Raw genomic sequence first — 16,178 nt, forward strand, 5'->3', positions numbered from 1 at the left:
CAAAACAATGATTTACTTGTAAGAATTAGTGTAAATTTTTCATTGTCATCCTTCAAAAATATCTGAAAATTCGAATTGCAAAATTACATCAAAGATTGTCAAAAAGGATTGCATTCTTTCACTCCACCCCCTCGCCTTCCCCAAAAGAAAAAGAAGAAAGATATAAAGGAAAAGAGTCAAAAGACTATAATGTAGTTTCTTGGAAATTTGTATTACTTGACGAAATACCATTACATATAATATCAATTTAAGCTCCAAAATTCTCTTTGCTTAGCATGCAGACAAAAGTGTGTCATTCAGCAGTCCACATCTACGTTTGTAAAATTCATCTTGTTTCTCCTAAATATATCTGCTTGCTTTGGACAGCCCTTTCATAGTCTCTCTTTCCTTTCTCCGTCTGTGATGCCCAATATTGTCTTCAACTTGCTGAAGACTACCTAAATGCTTACTTCGCCTATGCTTGTGCTTTTCCTTGTGAACATGATCAACACAGTAATTATAATCAGTGTCTCTGCCAGAATGGTTATGTCTTCGTTCATTGTAATTGCTTCTTCGGTTATGGTGGGCACCATGCTTGTGGTGCCTTGGCTGCTCATGATGTTTATTGACATGAATGTGGTGGTGATCAAATTCATTTCTTTGGCTGATACTCTGACTATCATCCCCAAAATGATCTTCCCACCAGTCATAAAGAGGATCAAAGAGTCCTTTTTGATGTAAAAGCCATAGAAGCACAAGCACTGCAACTCAAAAGTATAAGGTATTATGTATTCCCTGCTTTTTCCAAAATTATCAATGTATGGTTCTCACATTAATGAATAAAAAAGGTTTTACCTGTTGGAAAAATTGCCAAAAGTAAACCAAACATCACTATCCAACTCATACATATATACTGTATGTGGCACCTGAAGTCAAAAAATCCAGAGCATTTTCTTCTGCTCGCCAAAAAGACATGGAATATCAGTAGGTAAACCAACTAAATATAATACTTAAATATGAGTTATACATATAAAGCCATAATTAGGTGAAAGTAATGTCATAGTTTGACTGTTTACAGCCAAATACTTATTGTTTATAATCCCAAATTTCCAAGTTCTTGCACAAGAGAGCACTTCAAAGTATTCCGCATTTATTTTTTGGAATGAACCTCAAAATCTTAAAAACTTCAGAGGGGGAAATAACCCCCACCAGGCACAATTTGGATCACCAATTGTACTGTCTCAAAGCAAGCCTCGCTTAGTGCTTCTAGAATTAATGATTCCAAATTTAAAAAGAAAGTGCAACTATATATGGTTTGATGTTCACAGATTGCATCCAGATGTCAATAAGACTAAGATTCAGTGTAATAAAAGTTACAAGCACATTACCAATAGAAAAGTTATGAACGCAATGATATCCTCTAAGCAAACACATATTTTATGGTCCCATTAGAAATGGCGAATTTTCATACAACTCGATTTTTTTTTTTTTTTTTTTTTGCAACAATTATATTAAGCCACATTTATAAATAAATAATAATAATAATAAAAAGTTCCTACCCCTACACGTTGGCTCTGTCTAAATGCATGTACTTGTCAAAAACTCAATATCATTATTGTATATTCTATTGGGTCTGTCATTTTAACCATCATGCACACTATACATTATGATGGTAAGATTATCAAACAATCTAATTAATGTATTAATCATAGAATTATCAACTTTAATATCATATCAAGTTAGAGCAATATAAAAGTTTAAAATTGTAGAACTAACAAGGCCTGCAAATCTAAAGTAATTTGAGTTTTCTAGACTCGCTTCTTTTGAAATTTAGCTATGACTAAGCCATTTATCCTTTGTTGATAAACTACAATTAGAGGATACAAAAAAGCATGAAAATTGAAAATTTTTGGGAATCAAACTATTATGGCTTTTCAATGGGAGGGGAACTTATCCCTTGAATATGTAGGTCATGTGTTCTTTAGTGGTATATAGACTCTTGAATAAGTATACCCCAAGTAAATAGAAATTTCAACTTTCATAAAACTCTTTCAATCCCTGAAATTTTTTAGATATATCGAAAGATATGATTCCAAATCCTTAAATCTGAATCACTTTAAACTCATTTATGTATAGGAATATAGAAAGAAAAGAGAAATGCATTAATAGAACCCAACTCAGTTACCAATCTGTATTTAGCTTCTTTCAACTCAAACTCAATTTGATAGGTAGAAATATATTATAAAACAAAAGGAAATAAAAAAAAGGTCCTTGTTTAACCAATGGAGTTTCTTTTTTGGCTACAAGCCTACAACTATGTGTTTTATCACATATATCACCAGAAAAAGAAATTTACAAGTGATAGAAAATCCCAACAGAACAATCCTTCATTGCCATTCAAACCAATATAGAAAAATAGCTTAAAAAATGAGCAAAAATTTGCAAATAGGCTAGAATTATGAGATATTTTAAATCTATTTTCCTTCTAGAGCAAGTACCTGCAAGTTTTTCCAGTGATGAAATCTAACAAACCTCTCCATATTTTGTTCCAAATGCTTTCTATAGAATCAAAGAAACCATTTATACCGCTCTCTGGTGGTTGAAAAGGAGTACTCTGCAACAAATTTATGATTTAAGTGTCTCTCGATGTCACTAAATTGAATGAGAATACGTGGTAATTCCTAAGAATCACTTGCAATATTTCATTACATAATTGATTTTTCAAATAAAAAATGCCTTCTTAAAAATCTATAGAGAACAAATTATATTTTAGACTAAATTTTGAGAGTTAAATTAGCATTGGTTACAACTAGATATATAGGAATAGTCTTCTCCTAAATGAAGAATTGGATATATTTTTCAAGCTACAGTTCCCCTATATGTTCATTAATGATTCCTTAATTAGCATTGGTGACAATATCCAAATAGTGTTTTTGGATAAGGAACTGAATTGTTAAGCTATGTGCAGTTTTTATACAGTAAATATATCTTGAAAATTATGAAAGAGTTTATAGCGCTAAAGTTTTTTAGCATAAAAGGACATTCCAGATGTTGACAATGCAGGATATCCTTAATTAGGGGCTAAATTCGAAATATCTGAAGAGTCTTTCCTGAATTGTCAACATCCTAGAACATCCTTGCTATGCTGAACAACTTTACTACCATAAAATCATTCATAATTCCTCAAGCTTTATTTACTACATAGAAATGGCATATAGCTTAAAGCTAATAAATTATCTATTATCTGCCTATAGAGAAATCGTGTTTCAGAAACATAAAGGCATAATTCAAAGACAAGTAGTAATTCCTATATCCTCTAGCTGCAAACAATATTTTCTCTCCACTCACACTTTGATCGTTACCAATGTCCCTTCACAAGACACTTGTTTGCATAAATTTCTGAGCTGAAGGAAATGAAGATGTACTGGATAAATCATAATCTCAAAACTATCACCAAACCTGTGATCCGTTATCAAGAACAGTAGCTGTAGTAGTAAACTGGCACTCAGCTCTATCAGCTTCATTAAAATTAGAGTCCTTCAATATTGCTGCATTGACCAAGATTTAGTACATTCAGCCACCTTACCAATCTCTCTCTCCTGGCCCTTACCCCTACCCTTAACAAACAAAGAAACCATGATTCTACATTTTTGTATCATTGATCATACCAGTGCATACATATTTGGCAGCTTGATCTGTAGTTGGATAGAGTTTAAATGATCGATTCGTAATTTCTTTTGGCTTCATAATAAAGAATTGTTCCTGCAACCGTCTGATGCTAGTGAGTAACTAAACACATTGATGAAATATCCTTTTTTTTTTTTTTTTGATAAGGATGAAATATCCATTTAAAAATAGAAAAATAGTACCTCCATGAGGATGACATCTCTCGAGCAATCAAACTGCAAGAAGGAGCATTCATCAAGTCCATAATTACAAATTTCAAATTTATTCTCAAGGCATCCATGTTTTAATTCAATTTGATATAATTTTATCAAGCAATGCCATAATATATTGCTACTTGTTCGAAAGTATAATTCATCTTCCATGTCATTGAAGACCAAATCAAGACATTGATTTCAAGAGAAAATTATGGGATTGATTGCTACAGTAAATTGTGGGATTGAGACAATCAACTTCAAATTCTTTTTAACTTTTGTATCTAATCCCATTATAAATATGGATTCCATTGTAATATATTATCAAGAAAAGTATAGAAAAAAATGTAGCCCTAAGGGCTTATCCCGTGAATGTAGGCCACACACTAGCAGCTCCACACACAAGCCAGGGTGGTTATAGGACTACCTTGACTTGCAAAATAATGCATATATATACTTGCCAAAAAATTATTACACGTTAAATTAACCTATTGTGATCACCCTAATAAAAATGTTGAACACCATAACTTGAGAATTACAAAAAAATTGAGTTCAACAAAAATAAAAATAATGCTATATTCACAATATTTTCACAATACTTTTACAATAAATCCGATGTGGTAAGCTGTTACTAATTTTAATTTGAGCCTAATAATGATATTATTTTTTTTACTCACTAATAACAGTTTTTTGCATAAAATTTATTGTAAAAATGTTGTGGACATAGCATTACTCAATTTTGCCCCCCAAAAATAATCCTTAATCCCTTTTATAAAATTAAAAAGAAAAAGCTTAAATAACAACAATAAATATTGGCCCAAATAACAACAAACATAAACCAAACAAAAGCAAGACAAGACTAAACAACATCAAGTGATCAAATTATTCAACAAAAAGCTTATTATAAAACAAAAAGATAAAAATCGCTAAATATTCAAATTTTATCTTGTTCAACCCATTCAATAAAAATAATTTCTAATTTCATTTTTCCCTAAAAAATTGTACCAAGAAAAATATTGTAGTTATCAGTTCTTGATGGTGACAACAATTATATTCTTTTTGACTTTGCAATCGCAACAATTTTGCTTTCTTTAGAGACTGGACTCACAATTGTAGCAAATATTCAAGTTATCCCTTTATTAGATTTTATATAATTTAAATTTCTTAGTGACCATCCTAAAAAAAATTCCTAAAACCGTCACTAAGGCCACAATGCCAAACCACGTAAACTCTCGTGTCTTCTCTCTTTTCTTTTCTCCCTCACATCACAAATTTCTACACTCCTCAATGAGAAATCTACATGATAGCTAAGTCGTATTTGTATTGTATGAATCATTCTATCACATATAAGCACAGTATGAGGTTTTCCTATTTCCCTCCTCAAAAGCACAGAAAATAGAGACAACATTTATCGGTATTAAAAAAAAAAAAAATCAATTTTCTTCTTCTTGCAGTTGTCAAAACCACATGTAACTGAAAAGCAGGGAAAACTAAGCAAAGTCAGTTCATTTCCAGTTTCATAATTGAACCTAAATGACAAAATATATATATATATATATATATTAAGAAAATTATGCAACTATTTTCCATATTGAACATATACAATTTATCAGAAAATTAAAATTCAAGTTAACATCAATCTAGTGCCCCACAAACATGGGTCACATGGCTCTAGACTTTCAGTAAATGATAATCACTATAGAAATAAACCAGCACCCATATGAATAAGCATCTTATAAAACAGATTAAAAAAGTAAAAAGATTGCAGTGTAGATTTATAACAACTATGTAATTCTCAATATATGAAAAGGGGCATTTAAAGTTTCGCATGCATATCTAAAAGTAATTCGCCATTTTATAACAACTATGTAATTTGCCATTTCCCCAGCTAACCAAAAGCTACATTCCTACTGCTTGAAAACATTTCAGTATTATGACAAAATGTAATTTGGAAAAGTTCAAAAGGGATACCGTTAAGCTATATGATGCTTCCAGTTCACCAGTATTTTTAGTTGCGATTGTAGCAACTCCGAATTGAGTAAGGGCTTCAAATGTTGGTATGCTAACGCTCAAGATTTTTCCAGGGCTCCTACAAAAATATGTAAGTATATAATGCAGTGATCTGCAAGAAATGAAATGACACTAGAGAAGATTCAAAGAAAGAAGTTATGCTGAAAATCAAACTGAAAGGGGGAAAAAATATCGTTTGGCATCATTTGTAAAAGATGTAGTATTTTTTATAACTGCTGAAACCAAAAAGTTATACAAAGATAGGCAAACAATTGTGTAACAACCAAAAAGTCTTTAAAGTCAAAGATATCTATAATTAGCTCAAAGCTAAGTTCAAGATTTTTTTTTTTTTTTTTTTTTCAGATAAATACTAAATTCAAGAAGTTTTCTTCCATTATATTCAAAATTAATGATTCTGGAGTTTCTAAATCTTGTATTTAAAATCTAGAAATCTGAAAGCTCTAATGGTCCGTTTGAATTGAGGAGGGAGGGAGAGTAGAGTAGAGTAGAGTAGAGTAGAATTGGCCCAAAATTAGCCTATTTTTAGCCAGCTCTACTCTACTCTCCTCCACTCTCCCTCCCTCTCCCCTCAATCCAAACGGATCCTAACAGTCATTCAGGTATGCTGCTTTGGATTAATACAAAATCCCCCAATTTTAACACCATAAGTCACGATACTAAGTAGTGGACTTTTCACCCTTTTTCTGGTGACTCAAGGAGCTGATCTGAAAAATGCATTTTGAAGCGAGGGAAGCTAGGCTCCCCATGTTCAACTCTAATCTATTCTTAACAAATTTAAAACATATTCATCAAATCAGTGATATCTTCCATAAACATCATTCTCATGTATATGCTTCTTTCTCTTTTCCCCCTTATTAGATGGGTAACTTAGCCATGTGCATAATAACGGAATTTTATAACAAGTGGTTTTATTTGCATCAGAAGTGTATCATATATTACCTGTAAGCAAAATTTAAAAGGATCAAAGTCATTAAAAACGACATCCTTAGGTTCCAATTTAATTGAAAATTTACAAACCACTTCTTGGAAATATAATCCAAACTGTAATTCTGTAAATAGTCAGCCACTAAGATGTTGCACCAATTAGACATCTGACAAGATTAAATGTAAATAAATATTATCTATTTTTTTATAGTTAAATAAATATTATCTATAATAATAATAGCAGTTATCATCTTGCATAATTCATCTCTGGATCAATAGTTGAAACAAACTTCTAGGACAAGCCACTTGTAGCAGTTATTGATGTTAGAAAATGATATTAACCTTTGGTAAACATATTCTATGTCATCAGCACTTAGTTCTAGCAAAAGATTTGTATTAAGAACTTCAGTGACTCCTATGGAGAATGAATGACTCCCTGCATTCTGCACCCAAATCAATGATAAATAGAAAGAATAATAGGCATCCTTAGGAATATAATTCATAAATGGCTAGAACATAACTGGGTGCTGGTTTATCCTTTCAAACCTTCCTTCCACACCGTATAGTGGCAACTGATTCCTAGTAATTCGATTCTTGTCAGCCTGTCAGAAATAAGAAAGCTTATTCTTAATTCAAAACAACTGTAACTATACTAAATGCTGACTTTTGATTCAAAAACTAAAAAAATCACAATCCTCTGAAGTTTTTCTAACTAAAAATGGGAAGAGAACATGACACATAAAACAAGAAAATGAATATTGATGCCCCAAATTAATTGGATATTGATTGAGTGTATGTTGTAGGGTGCGTATTGAGTCTCACCTCGGGCATATACTGGGTTGATATGGGTTTTATTAATAACTAAAAGAGCCTCAATTGTGATTAGACCAGTCCTTTTGGGGTACATCACAAATGTGGCTAGTATTTTTCTGGGGTTTTATTAATATTTACTAATGCTAGTGTCCATGATTACATATATAGAAAGATCAAATCCTTCATATATAATATTATTCATGATGCAAAAAAAAAAAAAAAAAAAAAAAAAAAAAAAACAGCATTAACCATCAATAATAAATAATTCATGTTAGGTAAATTCTTTAAACTGCATGGAGATTAGAAATCAAGGAAAGAAAAAGACAAATGGCCAACATGAGAACATAAGACAAAATAAAGTGCTAACTTTTCAATTTCACAAACCTCCCTGAAATTCCACAGCTGATTATGCAAGCAACTCCAAAATGGTGAAGCACAGAAGTTTGGTTGCCCATTAAAGGCCTCAAAACTAACACCAATTTTGTTACATTCAAGGCCATCTAAGGTAAATCTAACTCTCTCAAGCAGCATCCACAGAGAAAAATTTCCTCCCAAATTCTGTGGTTGACCAGGGCCACCCTTCCACAAAGAAAGAAGAAACTCTCAGCAATATAAAACTAAAAAACCATTTATAAAATACTCACTCAATTTAAAAATCAATGAGAAGATAAATTAAGATAAAATGATCTAAGAGATGGACATGCTGACTTTCCAAGTGCATCTCTACTGTAGCTGTAAGTTCAAAAAGTGTGCAAAAAAAAAAAAAAAAACCACAATACAAATGATATATATGACTAAAAAGATCAATGAGATCGCTCAAATGCCTTTCCCCCTCCCATACAAATGGGATGGAGGGTGAGTTCTTAGTTGTGGGTTCAAGACCCACCGAATATGTGTGTAATGTATCCATTAAAAAAAATATGACCACAAAAAAGCAAATATTTAATTCCATAAATTACTTGGTTATAAACTAAGTCTACCTTGGCTCACTTAAAAAGTTAATTTTAATCATTATGTATAATGCAGAAGCCCAAAAAAAAAAAAAAAAAAAAGGTGCAACGGATAGATTAACAAGAAATTTTCAGCCAGTTTTTTGCTTCCATCAATTAAAGTGAATGGATATTTATCAAAAATATGTCTGTGAAGCAAGTATACCTGCCTGGGTATAACAAGGTAGAAGTCCTCAAATGTTGGTATATTTGTGTATCCAGCAAAATCACCAATAAGATTAACCCTTAAGAAATTATCATTAGATGTTGCTGTTCTATTTTCAGGACCCACGACCACTTCCTGATAGCAAAGAAACAACCAAAAGGCCTTCAGTTAATAAATAATAACAAGGTTTTTTTTTATTTCAATACAAAACATTAGAGAGATTGAAAATTACACAACTTTACAATCAGTATGGTTTTTCGCAATTACTTCTTAAATTCAGCATACAGGGTTCAATCTACAGACTGAATATCCATGTTCAATCCAGCAAGAATATGAACACGGCATCAGAAAGATTAGACATAGCAAACAAAGTGAAAGCTGGTGTGGAGTGCCAGCATACAGCTGAACCAAGCATTCCCTCTCAGCCTCTCCATAAGCCAAAACCATAATTGAATTTTTCAAAGAATATACTTTAGCGCACCTAGCTTATTTCAGCTACCTTTTTTAAAGAGTCATCAAGAAATATCAGGCTTTGGACCAAGAGGGTACTTCAAATTTATTTTAGTTTATAAGACATTTTTTTAATTAAAGCTTCCTTAAGCTATTTTATATGGTTCAGAATAATTTTCTTTTCTTTCATCCAATCTTTAATCCATGTCTAAATTATGTTCTTTCTCCTCTCCCCTTCCACTAAAACCTGCTGCTTCATTATTCAAGCACCTTTCCCATTAATTCTGAACAATGAATTAACAACTAACTTGCATATTGTTAGTTCAGGGACAGCTATGCTGCCCAGCCAAGGGGAAAAAAATTCAGTACCATGATTTAAAATATTACAGCAGAAGATGAGCTCAAATAGCTAATTAGAATATCTTCCTTATATTTAACGGAAGAAGGGAAATGGTTTTGATATTCGCCAAGCAATCATTAATTAATAAACGTCCATTTATCCATATATTCCCCCAGATTTTAAATTGTCTTACATGTCATCAATAACACATATTTAATAAGAAAAGAAAAAAAGTCACTTTGCCATTCAATAATGAATCAGTCAACTTCCATATATCTACCATTATATCTCTCTCCATTAGACTTAACTATATATCAAAGCTTGGTTTTACCAAGCATGCAGTGCATTTGCTTTCAACTAGTGTGGATAAAGTATAAGGATATTGACCCCCAAACAAAATAAAAAATTACCGAAATCTTAGATCCAGTCTTGACTTGAATTTGGACACTGAATCCCAATGATCGCTGTCCAATACCAAAAACATGGAACCTAAGTTGATCAAAGAAAATATTATTCATGGCATAATGTAAAATAGATTGCAAAATTTAAATACTCTGAACTCTCCACCCATCATCCAGGAGTAAACAATGTTAATAATAAGAGGATTGGATACATACCGGAGCTGTTATGATCTCAATTAGCTTCTTCCCCAAAATATTTATATATGGCTACTTACTGAAGAACTTACCAATATTTCAAAACCTACAAACTATTTTATGAAACCTCAAAAAGTAGAAGTTGTTAATAACATAATGAAACAACAGAGCACTCATTAAACAACCATAATAAACAACTAATACAAGCTTGTATAACTAAATGCTGATTAATATACATAAATTGACATAACGCGGCATTAATGTGTTGCTGTAAACATTCGATTCACATGTACTCCAGAAACACAAATAGTTGAATATCTTGACATCTAACTACCAAGCAAAACACTATCAAGATGAGAAAAGGTAACTGATGGCCGTACCAATCACCTGGAAATCGGAGACAATGTGCAGTGTTGGCCTTTCCTTTCATCAACTTGTCAACTGATTAAAAAATAAAACTATAATCAATCACAATGTTTTAAGAGGCATTCTGCATAAAAAGTTGAAGAGTAATGAACCATATAAAAGCGCTTACAAAAGTTTCCACATGATGAAGGCACCCTCCGCTGGGGCCCACAAGGACAACAGATTGGCTAGGCAGAAAGGATATGAAGAGGAGTCAGGAATAAAGAACACTAGTTAAAAACATCTGTGAAAGGTAAAAATAAAGAAGCATAGCTGCGTAAATGTCTAAACATGTTCCACAATTTTCCCTAGTGTGGGATATTCAAGTGCAATAAAGGGACAGTAGACAAAGAGCAAAGTATCACTACTGAAAGAACAAAAACAGATGTAACTAAAATAATTGAAATCTATAAAAATGAAGATCACCATTGCAAAGTTAACTTATAGCTTGTTTGGATGGAGGGGGAGTAGAGGGGAGTAGAGTAGAGGGAGGGAGAGTAGGCTAAATTACCTTGTTTGGATGTTTTTTAAGGGAGGAGGGAGAGGGATTTGAAGGGGTTCGGAGGGATTCTAACTACTTTTAACCCCTCATTTTTAATTCCCCCAAATTGGAGAGATTTGGAGGGAGAGTAGAGAATAGAAATGTTTGACCAAATGAATTACCAAATTTACCCTTATCATATTAACAAAATTACAAACTATGAAAAGGTTAATTATTTCTCTTCCCTTAATTTTAAAAACATCCAAACAAAGTGGAGGATAACCATTTCCCTCTACTCGCCTCCCCACTACTCTCCTCTACTCTCCTCTCCCTCCAAACTTCCAAACATAGCATTAAGCAGTTTTATTAAATAAATATCAAAATCTTAATCATCAAAGCAAGGAAAAGCCTTCAACTCTTAAAGTTAAGCTGACACATATAAATACCGCATCTAACTCCAGACATCAACATGACACATGCAGGTATTGCAATAATTCAAATTCATTAGAGAAAATATATTCAAATTCAGAGAGAGTGTCCAGGCCATGATGGTATGGTATTTTTTTTTTTTGTTAATAAGTATGATGGTATGGTAAATTTGAAGAATCCATATTACGTTCAAACTGCAAAAGATATGTCAACTGTTAATCCAGGCATAACTTTATAAAAATCTCAAGTTCTGCTTCAGTAAGTAGATCATAATATAAACCACTATTGTACTTATTGAGAAAAAATGTATCCTAAGTATTATTGGCACTTAAAAGAAAAATGACAGGTCCAAAAGCAAATTAGATCCAAGACGGTAGAAATGCACCTGGGTATGCTCAATAATGTGACCTTTATCATCTCGTAACCTACAAAACACATAAAAAATCCAGTCAGCTGAATTCACTCACATAACTCTTCTTTGTTTGATAAGTGACTTCATTTAAATCCAGGAGAACTAAACCACTCTCAGTGTAGTGAAGCTACTGGTAGAATTGCATATAGCCTACTTCACCAAAAAGTATACTAGTTGAACCTTTTCAGCACAAACGCTATATAGTTAAAAGAAAGCCCCCAATGAAAACAAGACATTAAAAAATAACTATATCCTGCACTAACTATTCCAGAATTGAATGCTTCTTGTACATTGTTAAAGTATTATATGTATGGAAAGGTGCCAATGAGCTGTCTCAAATGGTACTTCCTCCTTTCATAATAATGGGTAGAGAGTGAGCTTGTAGGTGTTACTTACCAATAAAAAAATGTAAGAAAAGGCAATCTTATACTTTCAAATAATTAATTTGATAAGACTTTCTAATAATTAGTAACAATACATATAACCTATAAGCCAACCACTCCAGGGTTGAGCTATCACAATCTCTTTCTCTCTCTCTCATCAACACCACATAGTACTAGAGGCAAGATTGTTTATGTTATTCAAATCTTGGTCACCCCAACTATGTTAGTTACTTCTAATGTGTGTATGTAAGGCCCACAATTGGGCAGGCCTACAAATGAGTAAGAGTGTTAGTGCTATTTTAAACTTGACATACATTGTTCACTTTGACCATTAAGAGTAACTACTCTTTGGGTCTTTGTTTCTATTGCATTCTATCACATTGTTCCACATTCTATAGTACGATATTTCAAAATCAAACACCACAATAGCCTTAGACTACATTAAAATTGATATTATTGATATTGTAGTTTATATAGAGATTAAATTTCCTTATGGTCTGTTTGGATTAAGGGAGAGAGAGAGAGGGAGAGGGAGAGGGAGTAGAGTAGAGTAGAGTAAATTTAGTACAAAATTAGCTTATTTTTAACCAACTCTACTCTACTCCCCTCCACTCTCCCTCCTTCTCCACGCATTTTTTTTTCTCTTCCTTTCCTTTTTTTTACTTTCTATAGTGGAGATAGTCGCATGTAATGACAAAGCCATATTATTAAAAGCTTGTGGTAAGAACAGGTTTCTCCATCCAAACAAGCCATTAAAGAATATCTTGTACATACCCTGTGTACAACATCTTTAGTAATAAAATCCATTTTTATTGAGAGACAGAGACAGATAGATTAAAGCAGATCTTAAGGATATAGAATCATCAAAGCATTTATCAAATATGTAGATTCTATTCTTATAACTTTACACCCAAGTCCAAAAATCCTCCCTATTCACTAACTAATAAGTAGCATACTTTACCAGATTGTCAATACAACTCACAGACTGCTGAAGTATATACCTCAGGCAGCTATAATTTAGTGTGAGAAAATCCATGAACATAAAAGCATGAAAATGAAGCAATTATCCAAAGACTGGATATGGAAGTTAAGAGTCCAGATAGAAATCCCAAGATTTTATGTATCTAAATTGTAATGCCTTTTAGACTTATGATGCCCATAGTCAGAGCAGGATATTATCATTATATTGCAGAGAGGGAATCTAATCCGAAGAAACATTTCTAAACCAAACACATTATAAAAATTATACAATGCAAGGTGGTCTATAACTATAAGCAAAGTTGTTGTATGCAAGATCATATAAATATAATTACCAAAAATTTAAAAGTTAGTTAAATAAAGTAAATCAAATATTGTTGATACAAAAGTTGTCCTTTTTTTTTAAACTTCTGCAACCACATAATTTTACTCTTTCACCAGAATTTTATCAAATCTCTTCAAAATTTTGAATGTTTACCACCAGTAAATGCAGATAAACTGGTAAAATCTAAAATCTAAAACAGAAGTGCAAACACTGGAATGGAAAAATCGTTACTCCACCCAACCAATTTTACACGGAAATTACAAACCAAACATTGTGAAATCATATAAAAATGAAATGTCAGGGAAAAAAAAAAATTGCTTGCCTTTCACATATCTGCACAACTTTGGCATCAGCATCTGGCTGACATTTACGTGTCTTAACATATAACTCTTCAGGTTTATAAGGAACATCCTGGAAAATTGTAGAGTTTGCCAATGTTATAGCAATTGACTTAACAAAACATCAAGTGATGTAATAAGTAGAGGGTTTACTTAATAAAATCATCTATCATCCTATCAGACTTCTTTTCAGACTAATGGCAACAGCTTTTGCAGAAGATTTGTTATCAAATATATAAGAATTTTCTCTAATCTCTAGCACAACAAACATGTTAAAAAAATGGTTCAGTTATTAAATTCATTATTTTCTAACAACTTAAACTTTTGAGACAAGCGGTATTTTAACATGAAATCAAAATGGGCGGTCTTTAATTTGGACCATGTATCCACTCCACCTCCCAATTAAAAATCTCACATGTTGAGCATCTGGGTTAGTAGAATAATGGTTAAAAAACAATTTAAGAAGGTAGTTCCATACTCGTATATATGTAAGCTGATACATGGCATATGCAGCAGATTTGTTGACCGTTAGCACGGGTGGTATTCGCAGTGTTTGCATGTTGCTGGATGAGTTATCCTCCACCTCCACTATTTCTGCCACTATCGAGGCCTCTCCCCCACTCTGTATAATCATTACAAATTATATGACATTTAAAGGTAAAAATTCGAGCAACACTATACAAAATAGCTTGCACTAAATTTAAATCTAAACTGGCTGCCCCTCGCTTCACTTTCACGAGAAATTTATCACTATTCTCGGATTAACTTGACTAGTAATCAACATGACTAACTCTGTCCTTCTTTTTTTTCTTTTCTTTTTTGCGTTATTTTCACAAACACCTTTGCCACATTCATCTACAGTACGCCTGTAACAAAATTTTAGTAACTAAATGTAATTTTTTTTTTTTAACTTTCTTTGTAGTCATGAACATAGCACAAGGTATTACCAATTTCAACAACATCATATATACTTTAAAAAATAAATAAATAAACCAAAATTTACTTAGTTTTGAAATTGAAACAAGAATTTTACAAATTATAACAATAAATATTTTTTTCTCTTAATTTTTTTTTTTTATATAAAAAGAATATTGAAATTAAGGAGGGAACAGAAAGAGAAATGTAACATTAGAGAAAGAAGAAGTACGGAGCCACTGGGAACCGCCATGTTCAAGACGATCTTCTTGGTGCAGTTGAGATCACCGGATTCGGAACTCTTCTCGCACTTCTGGAGCTTAGATTTGGAGAGGATCTGGACTCCGGCAACGCCATGAGAAGCGAGAACGAATAAGAGAAACAAGATCGTCGTCTTTGTATTCATTTTCTTCAAAACTCTCTCAGTGATTCTTTCTCTGCTTTGAGAATTTCGTGAAACTGAAAATGTGTGTACGAGTGCGAGTGTGAGTGTGAGGGACACCAAAATATAGGGGCCGGTTTTGGCGGGGTTTAGTTAACAAAGTGGGTTTTGATTTTGAAACTGCATGCAACGGTTTTGCCAAGGGGAGGACTCGGACCACAACAGGACAAATGACGCCCAGCTGTACGACGCCGTTTCGTGTGCTTGGGCTTAGGAAGGATGTCATGTGGCTTTATTGCAAATGAAATGGATTTAAAAGCATTTCTAATTGTGTAACTAAATGCATAAAATTTTCTATAATAGAGAATGACACCATAAAAATAGTTTTTAATGGACTCTCTATACTCGGAAATTTTTTTGGCTCATGAACAGTAGCTCATCAAGTCTGATGGGCTACTGTTCATTCTTCAAATGTTTTTTTTTTCTATTATAATAATCAAGTATTGAATAAAAAAATGTTGGAAGATGTGTAGTTGTTAAAAAATAAATAAATAATGAATAAATAAATAATATTTAAATGAGATAGAGAATGGGATAGAGAATTTGTTGGAAAATGTATTTAAAAAAGTAGGTAGCTAAAAGGTAAAAGTCACTGTTCATTCTTCAAACAGCACAAAAATTTGATGAATCTACTGGAGATGCTCAAGATCGGGATAATTTTAGACCTGGCAAGTGGTCGGGTCAACAACGGGTTTAGGTAAAAAACAGATCATTTTGAATAGATTTGTGAGTGAATTGGATCAATTGCGTTTTGAATCGAGTTAATTTATATATAGTCACTATGTTATTTGTTAGGGGAAGAGAAAGTTTTGTAGCTGATGTAATCTTAGCATGGTTGGTCTAAGATGTTGCCTTACTATTGTATAGACTTGTTCCTTTCTTTGAATAAAATTCTGTCATTTAT

At 32.4% G+C, this 16,178-nt stretch overlaps 1 protein-coding gene across 1 annotated transcript; it reads right to left on the minus strand.

Annotated features, from left to right (window-relative positions):
* Positions 1-38: 38 nt before the first annotated feature.
* LOC115970738 (protein HAPLESS 2) lies at positions 39-15,350 on the minus strand. Its single transcript, XM_031090345.1, has 18 exons — positions 15,065-15,350; positions 14,396-14,539; positions 13,902-13,990; positions 11,867-11,906; positions 10,702-10,759; positions 10,547-10,607; positions 9,981-10,059; positions 8,781-8,915; positions 8,010-8,204; positions 7,334-7,414; positions 7,155-7,255; positions 5,829-5,946; positions 3,849-3,881; positions 3,648-3,741; positions 3,439-3,527; positions 2,478-2,593; positions 835-935; positions 39-740 (listed from the first exon to the last, which is right to left on the minus strand). Exons 1-18 carry the CDS (start codon positions 15,236-15,238, stop codon positions 340-342), a joined length of 2,109 nt encoding a protein of 702 aa, XP_030946205.1. The 5' UTR covers positions 15,239-15,350; the 3' UTR covers positions 39-339.
* Positions 15,351-16,178: the final 828 nt, after the last annotated feature.

This window comes from Quercus lobata, chromosome 12 (assembly GCF_001633185.2).
Source record: "Quercus lobata isolate SW786 chromosome 12, ValleyOak3.0 Primary Assembly, whole genome shotgun sequence".
Taxonomy (NCBI): Eukaryota; Viridiplantae; Streptophyta; class Magnoliopsida; order Fagales; family Fagaceae; genus Quercus; species Quercus lobata.

Excerpts from the sequence above, each read along its gene's own strand:
- LOC115970738 (XM_031090345.1), bottom strand. The coding sequence starts at position 15,238 with ATGAATACAAAGACGACGATCTTGTTTCTCTTATTCGTTCTCGCTTCT. Across the intron at positions 7,415-8,009 it reads AGCTGTGGAATTTCAGGGAG|GCTGACAAGAATCGAATTAC; the intron begins GTTTGTGAAATT and ends TATTTCTGACAG. Across the intron at positions 3,742-3,848 it reads GAGATGTCATCCTCATGGAG|GAACAATTCTTTATTATGAA; the intron begins GTACTATTTTTC and ends AGACGGTTGCAG.